Genomic DNA, 21304 nt, shown 5'->3' with positions numbered 1-21304 from the left:
TAAAAAACACAGTATCTTCGAATGAACACCAAACTATTTCCATATTTTAGCACTGCTCACAGCATTTAATATAAATTTAGATACATTCAAGATCTACATGAAGGGGTATATGTGTTAAGAAGAAGAATTTAGAGAGATATAGACTGAGAGTTTGGGAATGGGATTAAGTTTGAATATTAATTTTGCTGACATGGACACGGCCCTTTCCCGTGCTGCACAACGCAATGGCACAAGCGGAACGAATATTACGCCCCTCCAGCAGATGAGTTGCCCGGATCATTTAGCGGTGGACTCATCACTGCGGACTGTACCACCGGGAGAAAAGGGATGAATTGATTTTTCAGATGAACGTTTCGGACTCTGACCCCGGGTCTGGCCGCTAACTCTCCACGTCTCTGGTTGTTTATCCCCTACGTATTGAGTATAAGCTGGGAATTGTGCGGAGAGACTTCAGAGTTGGGAGCCGGTGGTGAGGTGCTCATCAGTCACACCCTCCCTGGGACGAGGTGCCGGGGTCCCAGTCCGCGATGACGGCGCCGGCGCCGGCGCTGGTGCTGCTCTTCAGCGGGAAGCGAAAGTCGGGCAAGGATTTTGTCACCGACTCCATCCAGAGCAGGTCAGCGGGGCGAGCGGCATTGGCAGCTGTCGGCCCGGCCCGGCCCGGCACCGGCACCGGCCGCCCCCGCAGTGCGAGCCGGGCATCAGTCTCGAGTAACGCCGAGGTTGGGGTGGGGGTGAATGTCCAAGGGAGGTGGGGTGGGGTGAAGGTGGTTAGTAATAAAGAAAAGAAGGGGATGGCGAGACGTGCTAGACTGAGGGAGGGGTGCAAGATGTAAGCTGTACCTGGGCCAGAGTTGGGAGGCATTGATAGGTGGATGACAGATGCAGGGTGAAAACAAATATGGATAGACCGTAGACTGTAAGACAATGGAGCAGAACTTTGCCATTTGGCCCGTCGAGTCTGCTCGGCCATTCAATCATGGCTAATCTTTCTTTTCCCCTACCCCAGCTACATTCCTTGGCCTTCTCCCCGTAACCTTTGTTGTTCTGGCCAATCAAGAACCTATCAATCTCTGGCTTAAATACACCCATCGACCTGGCCTCCACAGATGACTGTGGCAATAAATTCCACAAATTCGCCACTCTCTAGCTAAAGACATTTCTTTGCAATTCTGTTTTAAATAGATGCTCCTCTGTCCTGAGGCTCTTGTCCTAGACTCCCCAACAACGGGAAACATCCATTGCATTTGCCTTCCTCACCACCGACTCGACCTGCAAGTTAACCTTTAGTGTGTTTTGCACGAGGACTCCCAAATCTCTTTGCATCTCAGAGTTTTGGTTTTTCTTCCCATTTAGAAAATAGTCTGCACATTTATTTCTACTACCAAAGTGCATGACCATGCAGTTTCCAATATTGAATTTCATTTGCCACTTCCTTGCCCATTCTGCTAATCTGTTTAAGTCCTTCTGCAGCCTTCTTGTTTCCTCAACACTACCTCCCTCTCCACCAATCTTTGTATCATCTGCAAACTTAGGAACAAAGCCGACTATTCCAACATCTAAATCATTGATATACAGCGTAAGAAGAAGCAGTCCCAACACCGACCCCTGCGGAACACCACTAGTCAGTGGCAGCCAACCAGAAAAGGATCCTTCTCCTATCTCCTACCAATCAGCCAATGCTCTAACCATGTCAGTAACTTTCCTGTGATACCATGGGCTCTTAACTTGGTAAGCAGCCTCATGTGTGACACCTTGTCAAAGGCCTTCTGAAAGTCCAGATATCCAACATCCCCTTTATTCTACTTGTCTCCTCAAAGAACTCCTAACAGGTTTGTCAGGCAAGATTTTTCCCTTGAGGAAACCATACTGACATTGTCCTATCATGGCCCATGTCACCAAGTGCTCCATAACCTCATCCTTAACAACTGACTCCCAACATCTTCCCAACCACTGAGGTCAGTCTAACTGGTCTATAATTTCCTTTCTGCTGCCTCCCTCCTTTCTTAAAGAGTGGAGTGACATTTGCAATTTCCCAGTCCTCCGGAACCATGCCAGAGGCCAATGATTCTTGAAAGACCATCTCTAATGCCTCCACAGTCTCTACCGCTACCCTAGGGTGCACTTCATCTGGTCTGGGTGACTTGTGTACCCTTAGATCTTTCAACTTCCTGAGCACCTTCTCCCTTGTGATAGTAACTGCATGCACTTCCCTACCCTCACACCCATCAACACCTAGCACACTGCTAGTGTCTTCCACCGTGAAGACTGATGCAAAATACTCAATTAGTTCATCTGCCATCTCCTTGTCACCTGTAATTTCTCTGGCCATGTTTCCTAGTGGTCCTATATCCACTCTCATCTCTTGTTTATTTTTTTATATACTTGAAAAAGTTTTTTCTATCCACCTTTATATTGTTTGCTAGCTTGCTTTCATAGTTCAACTCCCTCTCAATGATTCTTTTAGTTGCTTTCTGTCGGTTTCGAAAGGCTTTCCAATCCTCGACCTTCCTGCTAATTTTCGTTTTGCTGTATGCCCTCCCTTTTGCTTTAACATTAGCTTGACTTCCTTTGTCAGCCATGGTTGTAGTATTTTGCCATTTGAGTATTTCTTTGTTTTTGGAGTACTGTACATCTATCCTTCATCTTCCTCATTTTTCCCAGAAACTTAAGCCATTGCTGCTCTGCTGTCATCCCTGCCAGCATCTCCTTCCAATTTACTTTGGCCAACTCTTCTCTCATACCTCTGTAATTTCCTTTACTTCACTGAAATACAGCTGCGTCAGACTTTTTCCCTATCAAATCTCAAGTTGAATTTTGTCATATTGTGATCGCTAGCTCCTAAGGGTTACTGTACCTTAAGCTTCTTAATTGCCTCTGGTTCATTACATAACACCCAATCTATTATAGGTGATCCCCTAGTAGGTTCAACGACAATCTGCTATAAAAAGCCATCTCACGAGCATCCAACAAATTCACGCTCTTAAGATCCATTACTAACCTGATTTTCCCAATTGACCTGCATGTTAAAATCTCCCATGACTATCATGACATTGTTCTTTTGACATGCCTCTTCTATTTCCTATTGTAATCTGTAGTCCACATCTCAGCTATTGTTTGGAGGCTTGTATATAACTGTTGCAGGTTCTTAGCTCAACCCACAAGGATTCAACATCTTCCAATCCCATATCACATCTTTCGAATGATTTGATGCAGTTCTTTACCAGCAAAGCCATGCCTACCTTCCTATACCTCTGATGCAACGTGTAACCTTGGACATTCAGCTCCCAACTATAACCATCCTTCAGCCACCATTCTGTGATGGCCACAGCATCACACCTGATAATCTGTAAAAGTGCAACAAGATCACCCTCCTTATTTCATTGAGATATTACACTTTGAGTACTGTATTTGCTACTCCTTTTGATTCTGCATCCCTAGTGCACTGATACTCACCCTGCTGACTGCAATTTTGTCCTACACCTGCCTGCCCTTCCTGACAGTCTGCACACTGTCACTGTCTTTGGTTTTTTACCATTTGTCCTATCCTGACCCCCTTGCCAAATTAGCTTAAATCCTCCCCACCCGCTCTGACAAACCTGTTCGTGAGAATATTGGTCCCCCTCGGGTTCAGGTGCAACCCGTCACTTTTGAACAGGTGATACTTCCCCCAGAAGAGATCCCAATGATCAAAGAACCTGAAGCCCTTTCCCCTGCACCAGCTTCTCAGCCACACATTTATCTGTCAGATCATCCTGTTTCTACCCTCACTGGCATGTTGCACAGGTAGCAATCCAGAAATCACTACCTTGGAGGTCCGACTTCTCTCTCCTCTTTTCTACTGCTCTCTAAATTCTCTCTTCGGGGCCTCTGTGCTTTTCTTTCCTATGTCATTGGTACATCTGGCTGCTGTCCCTTTCCCTCCAGAATGCGAGACTCAATCTGAGACGTCTGTGACCCTGGCACCTAGGAGGCAACATACCGTCCGGGTGTCTCGTTCACATCCACAGAATGTCCTGTCTGTTCCCCTGACTATTAAGTCCCTCATCACTACTGTTCTTGTCTTCTCGCTCTTCCGCACCGCAGACCCATACTCAGTGCCAGTTACATGGTCTCTGTGGCATTCCCCTGGGAGGTCATCCCCCACAACTGTGTCCAAAACAGTATATTTATTATTGAGAGGAATGGTCACAGGGGTGCTCTGCACTAACTGCCTATTCACTGTCCCATTTCTTCTCCTGTCAGTCACCCAGCTACCTGCCTCCTGCAACTCAGGGGTGACTGCTTCCCTGTGACTTTGATCGATGATCTCCTGACTCTCCCATAGAAGCTGAAAGTCATCTAGCTGCTACTCCAGATCCCTTTGCGCAGTGGCAGTATCATAGCCGATGAGGTTTACCCAAGGCGCAGTGATTGCTTATTGAAAATTTTTCCCTAACACTGTCTTCGAGGAGCTGCAGCCGGATGCGCTTCACGCAGACGTAGTTGCCTGGGAGACTCTGGGTCTCCCAGGGCCCCAGCATCTGGCATGAAGAACACACAACAGCCATTCAAACTGCACTAAGTACCCCTGACACAGTAAGAAAAAAGGGAAACTTAACAGAAACTTGCCCAGAGCCAACACCTCTCTGAGTTGAAACCTCCTTTGAGCCAAAGCCTGATAGTCCTGCTCTCTCACCACTGGCCCACTCCCAACAATGGCTGCTCCGCTTGTCCCCTCTGGACCTTTGTTTACTCCTCTCCGCGCTGCTCCCGCCACGGATCGGGCTGCTGGAATGACACCGGCCACCTGCAAAGCTCTCCTTTCAAACAAGCGCTGCCAACCTGCAGGAAACCTCCTCGTAGTGCTCTGCCCCTACCGCTGAGAGGCAGATGGAGTGATGAGGGACAGGAGGGAGCTGCTGCTGGGAGGTACAAGAATCCTGGTAGCCAATCTATCTTGGTGCATGTGCCCATAATTACCAAGACCAAAGCACTTTAACTTCCATGCTGGAGATTCAGTAGGCTGCAGGTGTTGGGATCTGGAGCAACTAAGGACATAAGAGACAGGAGTTAGCCATCTAGCTCGTCAGGCTGCCTTCTCCATTCAACTAAGACCATGGCTGATCTGGCCATGAACTCATCTCGACCTTCCTATCTGCCTCTTCCCCAATAAACCTCATTTCCCCTACAGTGCAAAACTCTTTCTAACTGTGTCTTAAAATGTGTTTAATGAGGTAGCTTCTACTTCTTCCCTGGGCAGAATTCTAAGGTTCAATACTCGCTGGGGGGGTGGGGGGAGCAGTTTCTCCTCATCTGTCTTAAATCTATTCCCTGAATCGTGAAGCTTTGTCCCTAGGTCTAGTCTCACCTAGTAATGGAAACAATCTTCCTGCCTCTGCGGCAAGAAAGGAGTTGTCAGCATTTCAATCCAAATCTTCCCACAGATGCTGTTGACCCGTTGTGTTCCTCCAGCAGTCGATGTCTTGGCCGAGTCCCTTCATCAGAACTGGAAATGAAGAGGACAGAAACAAGAAATAAGGTGTTGGAGAGAGGGGGTGACAGAGTAACCAGAATGGAGAGTGGGAAAAGAGAGAAGGGGCGTAATTACTGGAAGTTGATGTACATGCCATCAGGTTGGAGGCTATCCAGATGGAATATGAGATGTTGCTCCTCCAACATGAGTGTGGACTCATCGTGGCAGTAGAAGACAGACGCGTCAGAATGGAAAATTAAATTGAAATGGTTTGCCACCAAGGAGATCCTACTTTTTTGCGCGGGCAGAGCACAAGTACTGAAGAAGGGTCTCAGCCTGAAATGTCAGCTATTTATTCCCCTTTGTAGATGCTGCCTGGCCCGTATTCTGGTTGCTCCACTATAGGAAGGATGTTGAGGCTTTGGAGAGGGTGCAGAAGAGGTTTTGCCAGGATGCTGCCTGGTTTAGAGGGACAAATTTGGATTGTTTTCTTTGGAGCTGTGGAGGCTGAGGGAAGTAGATTATGAGAGGCACAGACAGCGTGGACAAGGAATTTCTGCCTCCCGGGGTAGAAATGTCTAAGGTGAAAGGGGGTAGGTTCAAAGGGGATGTGAGGAGTAAGTTTTTTTACTTGGGTGGATGCCTGGTGTGGTGGTGAAAGCAAATACGTTAGAGGCTTTTAAGAAGGGATTAGATAGGCAGATGAATGTGAGGAAGATGGAGTGATATGGACATTCAGTAGCAGGGATTCGTGTTTGGGTGTTTTTGATTTGCTTTTGGGTGGAAGGGCTGATCATATGCTGAGTTCCTCCAGCATTTTGTGTTGATTGTGGAGTCATACAGCACGGAAACAGACCCTTTGTCCCGACTCACCCATGTTGTAAAAGAGGGGCACAAAGGACGACCGATTCTGGAATCGGAAGCAACAAACTATCCACTGGAAGAGCTCAGCGAGTCAAGCAGCATCTGCGGGAGAAATTCCCCCTCTCCCACAGATGCTGCATGACCTCCTGAGTTCTTCCAGCATTTTGTAATCTGTGGAAGATGTCTGCAGAAACGTCAATTCAATGGAGAAGGTACTTAAATCGGTCTTGTTATAGAAAGGGAGGCGGTACCGAGGCATCTCTGCCCTACCATCAGCAGGCAACCTACTTGCAAGTATCCTTGTCAACCGACTCTTTCACTGTCTGAAGAAGTACTCCCCGAGTCACGGTGTGGTTTCTGCCCAACTACAGATACCACGGGCGTGATCTTCACAGCACACCAATTATAGGAATAGTGCCCTAAACAAAGGCAACCTCTTTCATCATTTGACTATGGAAAACTTTATTTAATGTTTGAATCTAGGCTATTTAAAAAAAAATTCTTATTTATTTCTTCAGAATCAGCAAGTAAAATTTTAGAGCCTGGGTGGCTTGCTATGGACAACAGTACTTTATAAAAGCCAGATTTATTTGTCACATATTCATTGAAACATACACTGAAATGTTCCGCTTGCATTTGGGCTTGTGCTGGAGACAGCCCGCAAGTGTCACCATGCTTCTGGCACCAAGGTAGCATGCCCACGGCCCACTAACCCTAACCCATGTGGAAGGAACACAGAGCACCCGGAGGAAACCCACGCAGTCACGGGGAGAGCGTACAAACTCCTTACAGACATTAGCGGGAATTGAACCCCGATCTTCTGAAGGCTGGCACTGTGCTAACTGCGATGCTTCCTTCCCTGATGGATATAGTGAGACAGGGGGTCTTTCTGCCAATCCAGTGGCCTGTTAAGATTCATAGAGGACAGAAACATGCTCACTGTGTCCATGTTATGTGTCGGAGGGCGACAGCTAGCCTGAGAGGAGTATGTTAAATTGTGAGAGGACAAATAGTCCTTCACCCCAGCGGGACGACTCCAAGTTATGAAGCAGTGATTCCAAATGTCGCCGAAGTTCTTCTCCTAGTACGCGGTCTTCTTTGGGCATATACGCTCTATTCCACTGGCCCCCGACCTTCTCCCGCCCCTGTCCCCTCCCTCCCTGCTTTGGCAGCCCCCTACCTCGCCCCTCTCTTGCCCGAGTGAAAGATAGCCTAAACCAACAGATGTTTACTTGTAGATGCTGCATGACTTTGAGTTCCCCCAGCACTTGGTGTGCATTGTTCAAGATTCCCAGCATCTGCAGAATCTCTTGTGTCTCATTTAACCTTGCTTGTTTTCAGCCAGTATACACTTGATTCCTCCCCCCCACCTCCCGAGGAAACATCACGCCTCCTTGTGCCTACTGTGGGCAAGTTATTGTGTTTGCAGTTCGCTGCTGTTATTGATGTGTGTGTGTGTGTGTGTGTGTGTGTGTGTGTGTTATTAAGTGTAGTAGTGTAGTAAATATCCCTCTCTGTGCTTTGTGTAGGTTGGGTGCTGAGAACTGTACCATTCTGAGACTATCGGCTCCCATTAAGGAGCAGTATGCCAAGGTAGGCACGTAAGGCTTCACCGAGAGCGGGGCGGAGGGTTTTGCATTTTCACTCTCTTGTCTCTATCTTTCAAATTAATGCCTCCATCTTCTCCACGCCTTCACCTTGCTCAGCCACTCCGATGATCTGACCCCCAACTGTTTAGAAGCCCTCCTGGCTCAGTAGTCTTTTTAACTCTTAAGCTGGGCAGTCGAGGGCATCTTCAAGAGGTGGTGCCTCAAGAAGCTGGCATCTACCACTCCAGGCTCTCACCAGCCCAGAATGTGCCCTCCTTTCATCACCACCATCCGGGAGGAGGTACAGGAGTCTGAAGACCCACACCCAACAATTCAGGAGCAGCTTCTTCCCCTCCACCATCAGATTTCTGAATTGTCCAATCACTACCTCGTTATTGACTTTGTTATTTATGGTAACTATTGGTATTGGTTTGTTTGTTTATTTTATTGAGATACAGTGGGAGAAGGCCCTTCCGGCCTTTCGAACTGTAAGGCACAGCAATTCCCCAGTTTAATCCTAGCCTAATACAGTTTAGAGTGACTAGCTAACCTACCAAATGATGTGTCTTTAGACTGGGGGGGGTCATGCAAACTCCTTACTAGCTGCGGCAGGAACTGAACCAGGGTCGCCCGTACCCGAAAACATTGTGCTAACATCTACACAATCTTTACTATTTGCTACACGTGCCAAGGTGCAGTGAAAAGTTTGTCTTGCATTCTGTTCATACAGATCAGATCGTCACACAGTGCTTGAGGGGTAAAACAATAACAATGTGGAATAAAGTATAGCAGCTACAGAGAAAGTGCAGATCAAATAGACGATAAAGTGCAAAATCATAACGAGGTCAAGAGTCCATCTTGTCGTACTGGGGGATTGTTCAATAATTTATAATAAAATCAGTATTAGTTTATTATAGTCACGTGTATACTGAAAAGCTTGTCTTGCACACTGTTCACACAGATCAGATCATTCCACAGCGCATTGAGGCAGAATTAGGTAAAACAACAGACTGCAGAATAAAGTATAACAGCTACAGAGAAAGTGCAGCGCAGGTAAATGATGAAGTGCAAGACCGTAATGGGGTAGATTGTGAGGCCAAGAGTCCATCTTATCATGCAGGAGGTCCCTTCAAGAGTCTGATAACACTGGGGCAGAAGCTGGCCTTGAGCCTGGTGGTGCTTGCTTTCAGGCGTTTGTACCTTCTGCCCGATGGGAGAAGAGAGATTGTCTGGGGTGGGTGAGGTACTGGCCGCTTTACTGAGGCAGTGAGATGTGTAGACGAGTCCATGGAAGGAGAAACTGGTTCCTGTGATGTGCTGAGCTCTCTGCAGTTTCTTGGAAGTTATAGTTGCTATAGCAAGCAGTGTCAGAATCCCTGGCATATGTTGTGAAATTTGTTGTTTTGGTGCAGCAGCCATCAAACTTTACGACTCCTCCCTTGGAGGGTCAGACATCCTGAGCTAATAGGCTGGTCCTGAACTTAGTTCCTGGCATAATTTACATATTGCTATTTAACTATTTATGGTTCTATTACTATTTATTATTTATGGAGCAACTGCAACAAAAACCAATTTCCCCCGGGATCAATAAAGTATGACTATGACTACTGTGCAATCAAAAGTCAAAGTCTGTCACGAGCCTTGTGGCCCATCAGGCCGGTGCTTATGCCGGTTTCTGTGGTGTGAAGCGACTGAGAGTACGAGAGTCCCCCCCGGATAGGATGCCAGTCTATCGCGAGGTTAACCCCCAGCATTTGCCGGTACCCATTTTCATCTGGGTGGACTGGAGCAGTGTGTGGTTAAGTGCCTTGCTCAAAGACACAACACGCTGCCTTGGCCGAGACTCGAACCAGCGACCTTCAGATCATGAGCCCAACGCCCTAACCACTCAGCCGCCCGCCACACTGTGCAACACATACATAATCATAATATACTTAATATTTATATTTTAAATTTTAAGAGTCAGTAAGTAGTGCAAAAAGAGAGCAAAGACAAAAGATGATGTACATGGGTTCAGAAATCTGACGGCAGAGGGGAAGAAGCTGTTCCTAAGATGTTGAGTGTGTGTCCTCTGGCTGCTGTACCTCATCCATGATGGTAGTAATGAGAAGAGGGCACGCCCCAGGTGGTGAAGGTCCCCGGTGATGCATGCTGCCTTCTTGAAGCAACACCTCTTGAAGATGCCCTTGATGGTGGAAAGGCTACTGTCCATGATGGTGCTGGCTAAGTTTACAGCCCCCTGCGGGTTTTCCTGAATCCTGTGCAGTGGTGCCTCCGTACCAAACGGTGTTGTGCCTGTAATGGAGTGGGCTGAGTTTACAACCGCCTGCAGCCTCTTTCTGTCCTGCACATTGGAGCCTCCACACCAGTCAGACAGAATGCCCACCCTTTTGTAACCACAATGGTGGTTGAGAAATGTGATTGAAATAGTCGCACTCCCCCTGCTATGAGGGAGGAGCTGGCTAAAGTTCAATGGAACATTACCCTAGCAGGGATGACAGTGGAACAGCAATGGCAAGTGTTTCTGGGAATAATGCGGAAGATGCAGGATCAGTTCATTCCAAAGAGGAAGAAAGATCCTAAGAGGAGTAAGGGGAGGCCGTGGCTGACAAGGGAAGTAATGGACAGTATAAAAATAAAGGAGAAGTATAACATAGCAAAGGCGAGTGGGAAGCCGGAGGATTGGGAAACTTTTAAAGAGCAACAGAAGGTAACTAAAAAGGCAATACGCGGAGAAAAAATGAGGTACGAAGGTAAACTAGCCAAGAATATAAAGGAGGACAGTAAAGCTTCTTTAGGTATGTGAAAAGGAAAAAAAAAATAGTTAAGATCAAAATTGGGCCCTTGAAGACAGAAGCGGGTGAATTTATTATGGGGAACAAGGAAATAGCAGGCGAGTTGAACAGGTACTTTGGATTTGTCTTCACTAGGGAAGACACAAACAATCTCCCAGATATAGTAGTGGCCAAAGGACCTAGAGTAATGGATGAATTGAAGGAAATTTATATTAGGCAGGAAATGGTGTTGGATAGGCTGTTGGGTCTGAAGGCTGATAAGTCCCCGGGACCTGATGGTCTGCATCCCAGGGTACTTAAGGAGGTGGCTTTCGAAATCGTGGACACATTGGTAATCATTTTCCAATGTCCTATAGATTCAAGATCAGTTCCTGTGGATTGGAGGGTGGCTAATGTTGTCCCTCTCTTCAAGAAGGGAGGAAGAGAGAAAACAGGGAATTATAGACCGGTTAGCCTGACGTTGGTGGTGGGAAAGATGCTGGAGTCAATTATAAAAGATGAAATTACGACACATCGGGATAACAGTAACAGGATCGGTCCGAGTCAGCATGGATTTACAAAGGGGAAATCGTGCTTGACTAATCTTCTCGAATTTTTTGAGGATGTAACTGTGAAAATGGACAAGAGAGAGCCAGTGGATGTAGTGTACTTGGACTTTCAGAAGGCCTTTGATAAAGTCCCACATTGGAGATTAGTGGGCAAAATTAGGGCACATGGTACTGGGGGCAGAGTACTGGCATGGATTGAAAATTGGCTGGCTGACAGAAAACAAAGAGTAGCGATTAACGGGTCCCTTTCGGAATGGCAGGCGGTGACCAGTGGGGTACTGCAGGGTTCAGTGTTGGGACCGCAGCTGTTTGCAATATATATATTAATGATTTAGATGAGGGAATTAAAAGTAACATTAGCAAATTTGCCAATGACACAAAGCTGGGTGGCAGTGTGAAATGTGAGGGGGATGTTATGAGAATGCAGGGTGACTTGGACAGGCTGGGTAAGTGGGTAGATGCATGGCAGATGCAGTTTAATGTGGATAAATGTGAGGTTATCCACTTTGGTGGTAAGAACGGGAAGGCAGATTATTATCTAAATAGAGTCAAGTTAGGAAAAGGGGAAGCACGAGATCTAGGTGTTCTTGTACATCAGTCACTGAAAGCAAGCATGCAAGTACAGCAGGCAGTGAAAAAAGCTAATGGCATGCTGGCCTTTATAACAAGGAGAATTGAGTATAAGAGCAAAGAGGTCCTTCTGCACCTGTACAGGGCTCTGGTGAGACCACACCTGGAGTACTGTGTGCAGTTTTGGTCTCCAAATTTGAGGAAGGACATTCTTGCTATTGAGGGAGTGCAGCGTAGGTTCACAAGGTTAATTCCCGGGATGATGGGACTGTCATATGTCGAAAGATTGGAGTGACTGGGCTTGTATACTCTGGAATTTAGAAGGCTGAGAGGGGATCTTATTGAAACATATAAGATTATTAAGGGATTGGACACGCTGGAGGCAGGAAGCATGTTCCCGCTGATGGGTGAGTCCAGAACCTGAGGCCACAGTTTAAGAATAAGGGGTAGGCCATTTAGAACAGAGTTGAGGAAAAACTTTTTCACCCAGAGAGTGGTGGATATATGGAATGCTCTGCCCCGGAAGGCTGTGGAGGCCAAGTCTCTGGATGCTTTCAAGAAAGAGATGGATAGAGCTCTTAAAGATAGCGGAATCAAAGGTTATGGGGATAAGGCAGGAACTGGGTAGTGATGGTGGATTATCAGCCATGATCACAGTGAATGGCGGTGCTGGCTTGAAGGGCTGAATGGCCTACTCCTGCACCTATTGTCTGTAAACTCCAGGGCGAGCAAAAGAGAGGGAGGTTCGTGCAAATTGTATCCAGGGTTGGGGAGCCATGAACTAGAGGGCACAGGTTTAACAGGGACCTGGGGAAACTTCCTTTTCCAACCAAAGGGTGGTCTGCAAATGGAGAGAGACTGTGTCTGTTCATTCTATCTGCCTGTGCTGCTGGAGCAGAGATCTGTGTCTACCCCTGCTCACAGAAACGGGAGCAGTGTTCCTGAAACACTTACTAATTCCTCATAATCCACGGGGCAGAAGCACCACCAAATCGGAGAATTCGGAATTGTTGCATCCTGAGGCTTTGCATCAGGGGTTCTTTGGAAGTCAAGAGTAAGGCATAAAAGTTATTGCTAGCAGTTTTATTAAGAGTTACAAGAACAATGATCAAACAGAGAAAGATGAAGGGAAAACTAGTTAGAGGTCTCAAGCTCAGACCAGAGATGACACAAATACCAGTGATAACGATTAACCTGTGAAATAGACAGATTCGAGTGGCCTGAAAGCAAAAAAGTTTCTAGAAAAATGTAGGAGCAGCTATACTTTAATTGCTAGAAAATGCGTATAGCTGATTATATAAAAATACAAGTAAGCATAGGAACGTTCAAACTACAAGAACAATAACAATTCTACATCCCAATCTAACAATGCTGAACTTTAACAACACTGGCCAGTCTCAGTGACGCTATTGTCTTAAATATAAGAAAACTACAGAAAAAATGCTAATTCTACACCTGAATTGACTCTGACTCTAGCCAGCGGGGCACCTAATTCAGATTAGTTAAAGATTAGCTTTGTCACATGTACATTGCAATATACAGTGAAAAGCATCATTTGTGTCAAACCAAATTAGTGAGGATTGTGCAGGCCAGTTGGTAGAATCTGAATTCGAATCACCTTATTTCAAGTATGTGAAACATCCCAGAACTGATCGTGGTTCGGTGCCAAGCATAAAACACAGGACAACAACAAAACAGACAACACAATAGCAACCAGGACAATTTACTGATTGTGGTTCGGTGCCAAGCATAGAACACAGGACAATACCAAAACAGTCAACACAATAGCAACCAACAATTTACGAGGGGTGATTGGTAAGTTTATGGCCTAAGGTAGAAGGAGCCAATTTTAGAAAACCTAGCACATATGTTTTTCAACATAGTCCCCTCCTACATTTACACACTTGGTCCAGTGGTCGTGGTGCATACAGATCCCTTCTTAGTAGAAGTCGGTGTCTTGGACCTCCAGAAAGTGGTCCACAGCAGGGGTGATTGATAAGTTCGTGACCTAAGGTAGAAGGACATGAGTTATTACCTTCAAACTTTCTGCATAATCACTCAGAGCTGAAATGCACATGCATGTACTGACAGCTGCATAACTCACCTCTTTGTACCTTAGGGCACGAACTTATCAATCACCCCTGCTGTAGACCACTTTCTGGAGGTCCAAGACGCCGACTTCTACAAAGAAGGGATCCGTCTGCTCCACGACCACTGGACTAAGTGTGTACATGTAGGAGGGGACTATGTTGAAAAATAAATGTGCAAGGTTTTCTAAAATTGATTCCATCTACCTTAGGCCACGAACTTCTCAACCACCCCTCGTACAGGGCAATAGTGCAAACAGCCATGAGCAGAATGGTCACGTGCCCAAATGTTAATGGTCAAACTTAAATGCGAACAGACTTATTAATTATCAACAGAACAAGGAGAGTAGGAGCTTCCAGTGCCAGCATAGCGTGCCCACAACTCACTAACCCTAACCTGTGCGTCTTTGGGATGTGGGGGGAAACTGGAACACCTAGAGCAAACCCACAGGGGGAACTGACTGTACAAATCCCTTGCAGACCGTGGCGGGAGTTGAACGCTGATCTTGCAGCAAGTGGTGTAAAGCTTGTACTAACTGCTATGCTGTTGTCATTCCTGGGCTGTTCATGAAGCACCTCAACCAGAAGAGACATCGGCTTTCATCTGAGACCTCAAACAGTCAGGACGTTGTTCCATGGTGATTTCAGAAGACTTTTGCTCTTCAGGACAGCTGTCTGGGTTGTAATGAAACCAAACCAACCTCTTTTGTTTTTTAAATTTGTATTTAGAGGTTGAGGCCCTTCCAGCCCAGCAAGCCAGCGCCGACCAATTCGCCTACAACCCGCAAATCTTCGGAATGTGGGAGAACACTGCAAAGTCTTTACAGGCAGTGGTGGGAATTGAACCGGGGTCGCTGACGCTGTCGTACCATTATGCTAACCCCTGTTTGAGTGGCTGCACAATTTATCATCGCGCTGTCCTTCACTCAGGAACACGGATTGGACCTCAACCAGTTACTGGGCCCCAGTGAGTACAAGGAGCGGTACCGAGCGGAGATGATCTGCTGGGGAGAGGAGCAGCGCGTTCGAGACCCAGGGTACTTCTGTCGCTTAATTGTAAGGGACGTGAAGTCGCCTGTCTGGGTAAGGAAACCTCCGCTTGATCTGCAAACCCTGAGGGTTCCACTGGGTGAGGCACTTTGTGTCTGCGTAAAAGGCTTTGTGTGGCAGTGCAACTATAATTTAGTGTGTGTCTATCTTTCTGTCTGGCAGTGTGAGAGGAAAGGGATTGTGTGTTGAGAGAGACAGATTTTGTGTGTTTGCATGAGTCTGTGAGAGAGACACATGTCTGTGAGAAGGACTCTGCTTGTGTGGGTACATGTGACTGTCCGTGTACATGTATATTTATGTGCATGCTTATGCAGGCGTGTGTATGTATGTGTGTAAGGAGTGCTGCACAAGAAATGACAGCCTCCAGAATTCGGCGTGGCTGTGGTGTGTTAGGACACTGCCCCCTGCCCCGCTCCACAGTGACCCTCACGGCCTCTCTTCTCTCCTCATAGATCATCAGTGATGCCCGCCGGCACTCGGACCTGGAGTGGTTCCGGACACACTACGGCAGCACTGTGCAGGCGGTGCGAGTGGTGGCCTCGCAAGAGACACGACAACAGAGGGGCTGGACATTCACCGCGGGTAAAAGAGGAGACCATGGCCATGTCGTACTCCCACTCACGGTCGGGGCTCAGATCCTCTCCAGTCACCTGGCTCTTTGGAGAACCAGCTGTACACTTGGGAGCACTCAGGGCATGGTGTTAGTGCTGGTTTTAAGAGATCCTAATCCTATCTTCCCACCCTGGGTGGGACGTGGGGAGGGTCTCTGGTGAGTGGGTCTCTACAGTGAGTGATTGGGATGTGGAGTGGGTCACTGTTCTCAAAATACATGGCTGGTACTTCTTAAATCTAAAATATGGGTGTATCAAAGCTCATGCCCTATGCCCCTCCCCGTCTCTGCCACGCCCTCTGGCCCTACGCCCCTCCCATTCCCTATAATCCCTTCCAGCCCTACATCCCTCCCTGTCTCTGTAACTCCCTCAGTCCCTACACCCCCTCCATCTTTGCAACCCCTCCAGCCTGAAACCCTTCCCATCTCTGTAACCCCCTCCAGTTGGTACACCCATCCCGGCCTCTGTGACCCACTCCAGCTGCCCTCCTCATCTCTGGGACATCCGCCTTCTTCATCCCTGCACCCCTCCATGTCTCTTTAACCCCTGCGGCCCCTACACTCCTCTCTGTCTCTGGCTGCCCTCCCAATGCACTGCCTCCTCAGCCATGCCTTCAACTCCAGAATCCCCTCTCCCTGAGCCTCTCTGCTTCCCCCCACCCCAACCCCCCCCAGCCGTGGGTGGTGTTTGACATCATTATTCTCTGGTGACAACAAGACCCCTACCAGTTCTCACCTCCCTCTCCTTCTACCTTGGGCAGGTGTGGATGACCGGGAATCGGAGTGTGGACTGGACAATGGGGTCCACTGGGACTGGGTCCTGAACAACGACGGGACGTCCCAGGAGCTGGAGACGCAGCTACAGCCTCTGCTGGAGTTTATCCGAAACCGTCTGGCCCAGGCAGGGCACTGAGGGCAGGAGACCAGGCCGTCCCGTCGCCGTTGTATCTGGCGTTGATGGAGCTGCACCCACAGTGGCCTGTGCGGAGGGAGCCACTCTCTGATAGGAGAGAGCCCCCAAAGCTGTGAAATATGTGGGAAAGACGTGAGGGGATGTTGCCTGAATCAGATGCGAGAGAATTGTGGTGGCCGGAGGGGGTCACAACGACAGGGAGGGGTGTAGGGCTGGAGGGGGTCACAGAGACAGGGAGGGGTGTAGGGAATGGAGGGGTTACAGAGACAGGGGGGGGTGTAGGGGATGGAGGGGTTACAGAGACAGGAGTGTAGGGGACGGAGGGGGTTACAGAGACGGAGGAGTGTAGGGACTGGAGGGGGTTATAGAGACGGAGGGGTGTAGGGGCTGGAGGGGTTACAGAGACAGGGAGGGGTGTAGGAACTGGAGGGGTTACAGAGACAGAGGGGTGTAGGGACTGGAGGGGTTACAGAGACAGAGGGGTGTAGGGACTGGAGAGGTTACAGAGACGGAGGGGTGTAGGGCTGGAGGAGGTCACAGAGACAGGGAGGGGTGTAGGGACTGGAGGGGTTACAGAGACGGAGGGGTGTAGGGACTGGAGGGGTTACAGAGACAGGGAGGGGTGTAGGGGCTGGAGGGGTTACAGAGACAGGGAGGGGTGTAGGGGCTGGAGGGGTTACAGAGACGGAGGGGTGTAGGGGCTGGAGGGGGTTACAGAGACAGGGAGGGGTGTAGGGGCAGGAAGGGGCCTCGGGGCAGGAAGGGGCCTCTGGAACAGTGAAGTGTGTAGTTGTAGGGGGATATCACAGAGACAAGGAGGGTGTAGGGGCCAGAGAGGGTTACACAGAGCGATTTAGGGGAGAGAGGGTGTATCACAAATGTAGGGCCCAGGGAGGGATGTAAGGACCAGAGGAGCTCACAGAGATTGGGAGGAGTATAGGGACCAGAGGGAGTTGCAGAGATGGGAAGGGGTTTATGCAGACTAGGAGGGGTATATGAGCTGATGGGGTTACAGAGATGGGGAGGGGGTTGCAGAGTGGTGGGGCTAAGAGGGTTACAGAGACACAAAGGTTTTCAGGGGCCAGGGGAGGTTACAGAGAGGTTCAGCAGGTTTTTTTTCTTGGAGCATGGCATACTGAGGGGTGGCCTGGTAGAGATGTACAAGATGGTGAGGGGATTAGGGTGAATGCACATAGTCTTTGCTGGGGAACGCAGAGCTAGAAGGCATAGGTGTAAGCTGAAAGGGGAGAGGTTTAATAGGAATCCGAGGGGTAACTGTTTCGCCCAGAGTGTGGATCATACTGTATATGGAACAAGGTGCCAGAGGAAGTGGTCAAGGCAAGTACAATGATGATATTTAAAAGGCAGTTGGACAAGTGCGTGGCCAAGAATCAGCACAAGGGAGGATCGCTAAGGGTGACCAGGTAGATGTAATATATGCAGATTCATGCAGGAAAGATGTAGAGGGATATTGACCAAACGCAGGTAAATGGGACTAGATGAGATGGGCACTTTGGTCAGCATGGATGAGTAGGGCTGAAGGGTCTGTTTGTATGTAATGTGAATCTGTGTGACAGATGTAGATCGGGAGAGAGGTCAGGTCGCCACCTGGGGCGATGTCCTTGTTGCCTAGTGGTTCCCAGGTGGTCATTTCCTCAGTAAGAGCCTGATGAACAATCCTCCCACCCACCTCCGAATTCAGCAGACCTTCCTCTCTGGCTGGGGACACGGGCACAGGCACCCATTGGTTAAAGGTGCCCTTCGCCGTCCTCGAGCTGCCCTCCTTTCAGAGAGGAGGATGTCTGACTGCTCAAGCATCCCACCCGATGTTGGTGTACGGGGACCAGGTGGAGGGTTAGTAGTGGCACCTAGCACAGGCTGGGATCATCAAGTCGTACTGCAGGGAAACAGGCGATAGGTCACCCCCTCAGTACTAATCCCAACCACCCCCAGCACTTGGTTCATTGCCTTCTCGCAAATGCTTGTCCGGACACCTCTTCAACACCCAGTGACCCTGCCCCACCACTCTCTCGGGCAGTGTGTTCCAGCTACTCACCCTCTCTGGGTGAAGAAGATCCCTTCCAGATCCCATTTAAATCTCTTCCCTTTTCACCTAGATCTGTGTCCTAAACTCTTTGACACAGCACCAGGGAGAAATGCGGAGGGTGAGAAGGTATAATATTTGTAGAGACACAGGCCATTCAGCCCAGGTTATCTATACTGGCCACTGACCTGTATTCCCCAGCACTTGGTCCACACCTTTCTCTACCTGGGGGGTTCAAATGCTCGTCCAGTCACATCTTCAACTGTGTCAGTGAATTTGCTTCCAGTGCTTTCTCTGACAGTGCGTTCTGGCTACTCAGCACTCTCTGGCTGAAGAAAGTCCCTGTTATATCCCCTCTGAATCTCCTCCCCCTCCTGTAAATCCATGACCTTGAGTATTATCTACCTCCATTCTGGGGACAGTTTCATGCAGTCTACCTTCTCTACGAACATGAGATTCTACGAAATCCAGAGCAATGTACTGTAAATGCTGGAGGAACTCTGCAGGTCAGGCAGCACCTATAGAAGGGAATAAGTAGTCGACATTTTGGGCTGAGACTGGAAGGCCATGATAACTTGATCAACGAGAACAGCAGAAGTCACGGGGAGCAGTGAGAGAGGGACTCGCTGAACTCCCATCGGAGAGAAGTTTTAAACGATTTCAGGGCAGGCATCCCTCGAAGAGGGGCAGCAAATCATAAGCACAATTCAGGCTTCTTCCCCCTTCCTTTCCAGTCCTGATGAAGGGTCTCAGTCTGAAATGTCACCTGTTTAATCCCTTCCATGGATGCTCCCTGAAATGCTGTGTTCCTTCAGAATGTAGTGTGAGATGCTCAAGATTTCCAGCAACTGCAGAATCTCTTGCATTTGTTAGCCGCCTTGGAGGGGCTGTGGAGTCGAGACAGACGATGGCCGTATGAAGGAGCAGGCAGGAGTGAGAGGAGATGCTTTCAGGACCTGGCCGGGCTGGTGGGGATGGGTCTGTTGCCTGGGTTCAGGTGTGTTCATTTAACTGCCCCCGCCAGCCAGCTCCCTCCCCTCCATCGTGTGTCTGGGTGACAGTGCAGTGGGAGGGGAGAGGGGAGGAGAGGAAGATTGCCAGCACTGACTCTGCACTGATCACTGATGAGGCCACAATGAAGCTCAAAGCTCATCAATAAAAGTAACGCCTGAGGCAAAATCTGCTCTGTGCTGTTTCTGAGTACTTTGTCTCCTTGTAAGAAGATTGTTTGTTCCCTGCGTCTAATGCTGTGTGTTGCTTTCAGTCTGTGATGAGATGGAGCTTCACTCTGTGCCTGACTCCAGCACTGTGTGATGGGATGGTGTAGAGGGAGCTTCACTCTGTGTCTGACCCCGGGAGTGTGTGATGGGACAGTATGGAGGGAGCTTCACTCTGTGTCTGACGCTGGATGTGTGATGGGACAGTGTAGAGGGAGCTTCACTCTGTGTCTGACCCCGGGAGTGTGTGATGGGACAGTATGGAGGGAGTTTCACTCTATGTCTGACCTCGGGAGTGTGTGATGGGACACTGTGGAGGGAGCTTCACTCTGTGTCTGACCCTGGGAGTGTGTGATGAGACGGTGCGGAGGGAGCTTCGCTCTGTGTCTGACCCTGGGAGAGTGTGAGGAGATGGTGTAGAGGGAGCCTCACTCTGTGTCTGACCCCGGGAGTGTGTGATGGGACAGTGTAGAGGGAGCTTCACCCTGTGTCTGACCCCGGGAGTGTGTGATGGGACAGTGTAGAGGGAGTTTCACTCTGTGTCTGACCCCGGGAGTGTGTAATGGGACGGTGTAGAGGGAGCTTCACTCTGTGTCTGACTCCGGGAGTGTGTGTTGGGACTATGTAGGGGGAGCTTCACTCTATATTACAACCTCACTCACCCAGCCCTGCGAGATTAAACCGTGGAGGCATTTGTCTTGCTCCCTTTTGGCCAGTGTTTCCAGTAGGTGGCAGCAGAGGCTCACAGTGGTAGTGCAAGAGGAGCGCTGATACCGGGTCTGATCCCCAAGTGCGTGGAGCTCCGGGGAGGAGACCTCCGCCACCAGACTGTCGGAGGGACACGCATAGCCAGTGACCCTCCATGGAGTGGAACTTGCTTTCATTTCTAGCAGAATACAAAGTTAATGGCAGGATTCTTAGCAATGTGGATGAACACAGGAAGTTTGTGGTCCACGTTCATTGATTCATCAAAGTTGAGAGATTGCTAAGAAGCTCTATGGTGTGTTGGCTTTCTTTAGTCAGAGGATTGAGTTCAAGAGCTGCGTGGTGATGTTGCAGCTCTTTAAAACTCTGCTTAGACCACATGTTCCGTTCTGGTCACCTGATTATAGGAAGGCTGTGGAAGCTTTAGAGAGGGTTCAGATGATATTTACCAGGATGCTGCCTAGATTGGAGAGCATGTCTGAGAAGGAAAGGTTAAACTCTTCTCTTCGGAGTGAAGGACAATGAAAGCGCACTTGATAGGTATACAAGGGGCACAGACCGAGTGGGGAGCCAGCGCCTTTGCCCCCTAGGGTGGAAGTGGGTAATACGAGGGGGCATAACAAAGTGATTGGAGTGAAGTTTTTTTTTGTGGGGGGGGGTATGTCAGGTAGTTTTCTTTTCCCAGAATGGTGGGTGTGTGGAACGCACTACCATGGCTGGTGATCCAGGCAAGTATATTAGGGTCTCTTAGACAGGCACATGGATGATAGGAAAATGGAGGGCTGGTTTAGCGGGAGGCATTAGATTGATCTCAGAGTAGGTTCAAAGGTCGGCATGCCCACAGCCCGATAACCCGT

At 48.8% G+C, this 21304-nt stretch overlaps 1 protein-coding gene and 1 pseudogene across 2 annotated transcripts; both read left to right on the top strand.

Moving 5' to 3' along the window:
- The first annotated feature begins 516 nt into the window (after window positions 1-516).
- pmvk (phosphomevalonate kinase) lies at window positions 517-16681 on the top strand. 2 transcript variants are annotated; one of them, XM_072276183.1, is made up of 5 exons: window positions 517-616; window positions 7849-7912; window positions 14839-14991; window positions 15411-15540; window positions 16330-16681. In XM_072276183.1, exons 1-5 carry the CDS (start codon window positions 528-530, stop codon window positions 16479-16481), a joined length of 588 nt encoding a protein of 195 aa, XP_072132284.1. In that variant the 5' UTR covers window positions 517-527; the 3' UTR covers window positions 16482-16681. The 2 variants fall into 2 exon arrangements, with proteins under 2 accessions (XP_072132284.1, XP_072132291.1); XM_072276190.1 differs by lacking the exon at window positions 7849-7912 and having other exon boundaries at window positions 568-616.
- Window positions 4360-4509, top strand: LOC140194324 (U4 spliceosomal RNA; annotated as a pseudogene).
- Window positions 16682-21304: the final 4623 nt, after the last annotated feature.

This window comes from Mobula birostris, chromosome 2 (assembly GCF_030028105.1).
Source record: "Mobula birostris isolate sMobBir1 chromosome 2, sMobBir1.hap1, whole genome shotgun sequence".
Taxonomy (NCBI): Eukaryota; Metazoa; Chordata; class Chondrichthyes; order Myliobatiformes; family Myliobatidae; genus Mobula; species Mobula birostris.
The sequence above is the reverse complement of the archived record's forward strand: the minus strand, read 5'-3'. Positions and strand labels throughout refer to the sequence as shown.